Here is a 7,842-nt window from a genome sequence, read left to right as displayed (position 1 = left end):
TTTTGACCATGGTTTCTAAGCAACTGCATGCATCTAGCGAGAGTTAAGGAGAATAGGACCGGACAAACGAATTCTCCTTCAAAGTAAAAGCTAAAGTTTGTCAGGAGACTGGATGATAATTCACATTGGGAAGTGAGAGAACATCATAAATTAGTATTGCAATGATTATTGGACAATTAAATCAATTGAATTATTAACGTATAGCTTAGAGCCTCGGGTTGAGTATCACTGATGTAGTGCAGACTTGGTAATAGCTTTCACTCTTTCCTGTTATCTGCCCATCTATATTATATATACTTGCGCTGTTCGCATCAGATATATATATATACGGTGTACCAGCTCAGTGGCCTTGTGGTCTGAGTGTCCACCCTGAGACTGGGAGGTTGTGAGTTCGATCCCCGGCCGAGTCATACCAAAGACTATAAAAAATGGGACCCATTTGCCTCCCTGCTTGGCACTCAGCATCAAAGGGTTGGAATTGGGGGGTTAGATCACCATATGATTCCCGAGCGCGGCGCTGCTGCCGCTGGGGTCAAATGCGGAGAACAAATTTCACACATTGTGGGACTTTACCTACACAGATCCTTTCCAAAAAATTTGAATATCATGGAAATACCATGGATGACCGTGGGCTTCAGCAGATTGTCAAGCAAAGACGATTCAAACATTTGGCAGAGATTCAGAGGGAGTAGACTGAGGCTGGAGTCAGTCATAACTGAGAAGTAACTGCTGATTTTCTTCACACTAATCTAATTTCTTGAAATACTGTTTTTGGGGTTTTCTGGAGCTGTAGGCCAAAATTATGAAAAATGAAACGAATAAAGGCTAGAAATATTTCACTTTGTGTGTAATGAATCTATAATCTATGAAAGTTACCCTTTTTGAAAGAAATTATGAAAAAAAAACGTTTCCATGATACTCAAATTTTTTGGAAAGGATCTGTATATATATATATATATATATATATATATATATATATATATATATATATATATGAAGAGTTCATTTGCAAAAACAGGTAAACGCCATTCGTAAAATGAACAAACATCTGTTTGATACTCCCTGGAGTGCACAAAGAAAACATTATTGAGGTGATTTATGTGAAAATTATCAGATGAATAGGTTTTAGTTATGATTGATAATACAAATTTCCCAAAAATAAATTAATTACAGTATAAATACATCAATATATAAAATAAAATTATAAAAAATCCAAACGGAGATACCTGTTTTTGCAAATGAACTCTTCATATATATATATATATATATATATATATATATATATATATATATATATATATATATATATATGTGTATAATTACTTTTCCGGGCCGGAAAAATGTGATATTGAAATTCCATGACTTTTCCAGGTTTTCCATGACTGTGGGAACCCTGTTTTAACGAACTGAACTGACTGGACGTGTGTGGGGTGATAGCTACGAATAAAACTAATCATCGGAAAATTCCACATCATACAAAAACTGCTGGAACTTGATCCGGACAAGGGCTTTCTTTCTATTATCCAGTCTTTTAAGAGCCGGTACCAGACTCAACAGAAAATGTTCCTCCTCGCCAACATCTTTGTTGAGGTGATCCAGCACTCCCTGCTGGAACGAAGAGGGGTCTGCTGGCAGAGGGCGTCCACGCTTTGCCCCCCGTACGAGCCTCCTGGATGGGCCAGGCCGCTGGGATGCAGTGGGGGCAGCAGGCTCTGCTGGGACAGAGCAGGGAGGGCTGGTGGCAGGAACCAGGGCACAGTGGCTGACGTCTGGGCTCAGCTGGCTCTCCACCTCCTCCTCACTGCACCAGCCGCTCATCTGTTTGACACAATATTTCAGTTTGGAGATAAATGACTAACGCCTTCTTTGTTCGGTTGGGGCACCTGTTCAGGGGGGGGGGAGGGAACTGGGGGGGAATAGCTGATCCACGTGCTACGTGCTGCCAGTGAAGCCCCTCGCTGTCAGATGAAAAGAAGCGACTGGCGACTGCACGTGTATCGGAGGAAGCATGTGCTAGTCTACAACTCTCCCCAGATCGGCAGAGGGGGCGGAGCAACGACCGGGGACAGCTTGGCAGGGGGAATTGGCAAAGTACAATTGGGGAGAAAACGGGGGGGAAATCGGGGGAGGAGGAATACCAGTATTGATTCAATATATTGGTCGAAACTTTACATAAATACTGATATTGCTTGATGTTAGATTGGAGGAATACCAGTATTGATTCAATATATTGGTCGAAACTTTACATAAATACTGATATTGCTTGATATCAGTAGATACAGTAGGTGGTTTGCTGCTGTTGATCACCAGTACTTTAGTTGTATAACCTCTAGAATGGTTTTGTTTACATGAATATCAGCCTGGAACTTTGATATCTTTGTACCTTTTTTTCTTGCCCTTTTCCACAGATGATGGAGACAAGGTGGCGAAGGCAGTGGCGTGTCAGCAGGCAGAGCACAGTCATGCGGGCGTGCCCTGTGGCATCATGGACCAGTTTGTGTCTGTTCTGGGCAGGGAGTGCAGGTAATCAATAGGGAGGGGCATTTTAAGCAATTAAAATACTCGAGTACTCTCCGTCGATTATGAACAAGTAACCGGGTACTCGCACGCGGGGTTGGGGGGGGGGGGGTCTGTGTGATTACCACTTGCAGGCAAGAAAATTGCAGGCAAAACTGCTGTTAAGGTCGAGATCATGTGCTAGATGTATTGAATGTATGCCGATTGAAGACCGACTAAGGGTCACGAGTCCAATTTTATGATGCGTGTTCATTTGCTGATTCCCAGGGCGACCTTAAACTGTCAAAATGTTTTACTGAATTTGGCATCTCTTTTCCTTCCACGCAATCCAATGAATCTAAACGTGTGTTGGAAGTAGATTGTGTGTTTTTGATTGATTTATTCGTCAAACCTTTTACTGACAGACTAACTGTAAATAACTCACTTTATTTTCAGGTGAATGCTCAGTCAGAAATATCCCCCCCTTCGCCCTCAAGGTAGTCATTCTGTCTCCTGTGCGTAACGTTCAAATGCTGCACAGACGAGAGCTGCATGCACCTGTTGTATCAACTGTATTGAGCCAACCATATAAACCACACATCTGTTTCATCCATGGCTGCCTATGATGCAGCTTATTTTTCTCAATCATCTGCGTTGAAAACGTGATCAAATTCACCAGCTTCTCGGGTGAAGGGCCTGGTGTGAGTGATAACCCACCGCTTGAAGAATATAACATATTACAAATTAACAAAATGAGGTGAAAGAGTTGCAATTAATGCCTCCTGTGCAGATTTATTTTATAATTTCATTTATTTATTCTGACATTTTTCCATTTTCCCTTTTCTCCCAAGTTCTCCCCCTGTTTCTCCCCCTGTAGTACCTCCACGTACCCCTAGCAGTACGTGTACCTCAGTTTCGGAAACACTGGCCTAGGGTCATGCTCTATCTCTCTCACACGTCAAATTTACTTTAAAAAATGAACGGTTAGAAAACAAAGTTCAACCACGTCACAATACCCTGAAATGTGGGCTTTTCACTCAACAAATAAAAGAGTTACCTTGATATTAAGGTTGGAAGTGGTCTCCTTCCTTTTTGTGTGGGGCTCTAAAAACTGCAGTCGGGTCAAGATCCACTGTTGCCTGCCAGTCTTCTGTGCTCCACAGCTTCCTGAGGGAGTCAGCTTCAGGTAGCGCGTATACTGGGTCCGCAGAGAGTCCCACCTCCTCTTCAGCTCTTTCTCTGAATCACAAAGACAACTTTTCAGCCTAGTGCCTCGTTAGCATGTCCAATTCATGTCTATAGGCAGTGCCAACAAAGGTTAGCTAATACTCTTCTTGTTGGGACAGGACAGAATCAAGACACTAGTTAGCCAGCTATGATGGTGACTGTTGTTGTTGTTGTTGTTGTTTATTTACACATATAAAAACAATTACAAAAGAATACAATAAATAATCAGCATTGAATGACTGTGTCTCAAGACTGCCTGTGCCATGCAGAGGGCCGAGACGTCCAGCGTATAGAACCCAACTGCATGAAACAACCGTTTAAAAGCAGTCTTTCCACAGCCTGTGCTGAATTTACAGCAGGGTGTGTTTGATCTCACTATCATGGTGCACCGCTTGCAGGCGGCGAGCAAACAACACATGCAGTCACACGGAGACGGCGGCTCAGTGATCATTCAAATCATCAAATCCAGCGCACCTGGGAAGCAAAACATGTCATGAAATACTCAAACTCCCAAGGTTCCTGTCGGCACTAGGAAGCTTCTCCTCTCCTAAATACGGTACAGGCTGTGGAAAGAGTGCTTTTAAATGGTTGTTTCACACAGCAGTATAATTTTAACCACCCCGGCTAAATTACTGGCATCCGTAGGAGGACTATCATATCTTCGGATCTGCAATCGGACGTCGGAGACGGGTAGGAGAGCGTTTTGAACAGCCGTTCCCCCCTATTGCCTATTGGAACGCTATGTGACCCTAATACTGCACGAGTGTATATATAATATACACGAAGTACAGTAGTAGGGTCACTTTGGGGCTAGCTCTAGTCTAGTTAGCCTACAAAACTCGAATCGGCGTTTTAACGGGGGAACAATAAAAATGTGTATCCGTTTGTTTCTTTCTTTCTTTTACATTTTATTAAAGACCATCATACAAACATATAAAAGACACAAAGACAACCGCTACAATACAAGGCTCAGGGGGAAGCTACATCAATAAGAAAAAAACTAAGGCACTTCATCGGGTCATAATAAGCTCCTTGTACAGCATTCGTTTTATGCACAGCCTGTGAGGTCCTGTGCAGCTGTGCTTATCGCTAAAAAAGAAAAGAAAAGATTTAACACTACATGTCATTCACTGGAATAAAAAACATGTCATATAACTGAATTGCATAGAAACAACTCACCAAAATGTACTAGTTCACTAGTGCACAACTGATTTCACACAGGCAAAACCTGAAAATATCCTGCTCTCTCTAGCCTGACATGATCCAGACTTCATGTTTAAAAGGCACTTAATTGTTTCCGTGAAGCCCCCTCCACACCGCGTACCTTGCCATACCTTGGCTTTTGCTGAAATGACGCCACTGATTGGAACCTATAGTGCCGTGTGACATGCGAGCTAGCCAGGAAGTTTGTCTCTTCTCACTTAGCAAGGAGGACTGCCACACAACTTTCTCATAGAAAATGCAATGAGGCAGTAACAACAACACACAACTCGATGTTCAAAGAACAGATATTTACTGTGTGCGCTAAGCGAACTATAACACAATCACTAACAGTTTGTGCTAAGCGCTCATTAGATAAAGGAACTCTTACTAGCGTTAATTACCTGATATACTCAGCGTGTTCTCCATCTCACGCCACAGCTGTGTCCTCAGCCCGCGGCTGGAGTAGCGTTTCTCGGACGTGTCGTACAGAGCCGGCCTCTCCTGGATCATGCTGACCAGCTGCTCCTCAGCCGCCTCGCTCCACAGGGCCATGTTCTGTTCTTCTGGAGGGACCTTATATTTACAGTCCATGGTGAGGGACAGACGAGATGAAGCTGGATCAACGCGAAGAACAAGACGAAAGCTATCCGACCTCTGTTGCGTGAGCAACAATAAGACGAGCAACAATAAGCACTTCCGGTGACATCTTTCAGAGTAAAAGAAGAATTTTGCACAAACGTAGAGCACACAGAAGCCATTGGAAAATGATAAATGTGCATATTAAAACAATAAACTAAGCATTTAAACGAAGCTATACAATACAAATTACGTTTCTGTATAACAATAACTTTTAATAACATTGAGAACATTCTTCTCAGTATCTAAATGGCCAAATGGGTAAATGCTGTTCGCTGGACGCAATATTTTCTTTCCCATGATGGCGAAGGCTAGGCGCAGGCATGACCCGCCCCTCTGCCTCTGATTGGCTGACTGTACTCGGCTGCTGCCACCTTCTTTCCGGGCGAGCCAGAAGATCAAACGTGAGCATTGACGCTAGGCCAATCACAGGCAGAGATTGGCCATCATCAGCCTTCGCCATCATCCGAAAAAACGGGCATACATAGTATAATAATATAATAACACTACATAATAAATTAAATTATATTTACACTAAAGTCAGGTGCTTTCATCACATTCATAAACATTACATTTCAGCTGCTTTCTGAACTGTTAAAACAGTCTGTTTGTGAAGTCTCTGAAAATTGTTAATGGTAAACATAATACAGTAATTTGAGGATATTAAGGGCAGTGCTGTAATGTCTCCTCCATCGAGTCTACTTACCTATTTCTAAATTGACTAAAAGCTCAAATATAAAGTAGCCATTTCCAGATTTTGACCTATAGCCAGGCACTTCAAAAGTCATACAGAGAGAAATACAATCAATCAATCAATCAGTTTAATACATGTCCCAGAAGGGCACTTTGGTTAACATCAGGCAGTAGTGGTTATTACAACATCATTACTAGTTTGAGAGTAGTAATAAAGGCACACTTCAGAATTAATATGTACAGATTCCAAAGGACCATCTGCTCCCTTCTGCCATCATACAGAGAGAAATACAGCATCAGTGGCAGTGCCTTTGTGGTTCACTGTGTATGTCAGCTGCCTTCAGAGGGAGAGGTTGTGAGTTCTAACCTGGGATGTGCACAGAATGAACTTTCATCTGTGCAAAGTTATTTGTATTTGAATAAAAGTGGAAATAGGCATAACAATCTTCTTTTAGTTTTTATTACACTTCTAATTAATTTGAGTATATCAAAGTGGGGCGCTAGGCGTAAACAGCTGGTGACGTGCTGTAATATGTCTCCTCCATCGGGAATCAAATCAATAATCCACCTGTTGGTTAGGGACACAGACACATGGACTCAACCTGCTGAGCTATGAGCTGCTTGGAGTTCACTTTCTGAATTCTACACAGTGTGTTCAGACTGACAACACAGAGCATAAAGAGTGAGATAGGTTGGAATTGAACGAGAGAGAAGTTGTTTATCTGACCGACTAGACTCTACATCAGCTTATTTCTATCAGTGTTCAAACTACTGATGATAAAAAATAGCATCACGGGTCCTGCCTGATGCAGGAATTGAATAAACAACCTTTGACATCACACAACATCCACATGTTCATCTGAGTGAGCTATAGCCCACTTCCTCTTGCAATGTTTTCATATTGTAGCTTTAACCCTTGATCTGTGACTGTTGAAGTAGGTCTGACAAGAAGGAGATAAGAGACGAATATGAGTGAGTCAAAAAGAAAGTTGCGCTTCACAATTAGGAAGTTCTTTACCGGACTTAAGAGCCTGGAAATCTTCAGTAAATATCCTGCAGTCTTTTTGTTTAAGATGATTTTTTTGGGGGGGCATTTCTGCCTTTATTTAGATAGGACAGGAAAGGTGAGGATAGAGAGAGGACATGACATGCGGTAAAGGACCTCGGGTCAGATTCAGACCTGAGACTTCATCGTATGCGACCAGGTGCGTCACCAGGACGCATGGTATCCTGTAGTCTTTGATATGTCACCTGGACCAGATCTTTCCGGGTACTAAATCGGCTGGGATCCAGTAGATCTGGATGCTGATTGACCTGTGTGAGGCCACCAAACGGGTTTCCTCAAGTCCGGGAGTGGATCATGGGTGTGTGTGGTGAACAGGCCATTGTTCAGAGGGCATAACGAGAAAAGCTCTGTTCCATCTGTGAGCGGTCAGCTGTTTTTACTCTGATAGGTTTGGCTCCAGTTTAGATCTCATTATCAGTTTCTCATCTTGCTGCAGATTCCTCTGATCCATGTCTACTGCCAAGGGTATAAAGACCATGTGCTAAACTGAGGGACTGCTGGTTACACTTAAAGCCTTGACA

At 42.5% G+C, this 7,842-nt stretch overlaps 1 protein-coding gene across 1 annotated transcript; it reads right to left on the bottom strand.

Moving 5' to 3' along the window:
• Nucleotides 1–1,449: 1,449 nt before the first annotated feature.
• LOC310775004 (uncharacterized protein) lies at nt 1,450–5,539 on the bottom strand (the record flags this gene model as incomplete). Its single annotated transcript, XM_083635081.1, has 3 exons — nt 5,328–5,539; nt 3,554–3,735; nt 1,450–1,818 (listed from the first exon to the last, which is right to left on the bottom strand). The coding sequence occupies exons 1-3, from the start codon at nt 5,515–5,517 to the stop codon at nt 1,450–1,452; spliced, it is 741 nt and encodes a 246-aa protein (XP_083491207.1). The 5' UTR covers nt 5,518–5,539.
• Between the last annotated feature and the right edge of the window lie 2,303 nt (nt 5,540–7,842).

This window comes from Poromitra crassiceps (genome assembly GCF_964638095.1).
Source record: "Poromitra crassiceps genome assembly, chromosome: 4".
NCBI classification, from domain to species: domain Eukaryota; kingdom Metazoa; phylum Chordata; class Actinopteri; order Beryciformes; family Melamphaidae; genus Poromitra; species Poromitra crassiceps.
Note: the sequence above shows the minus strand (reverse complement) of the source record. Positions and strands in the feature narration are given on the sequence as shown.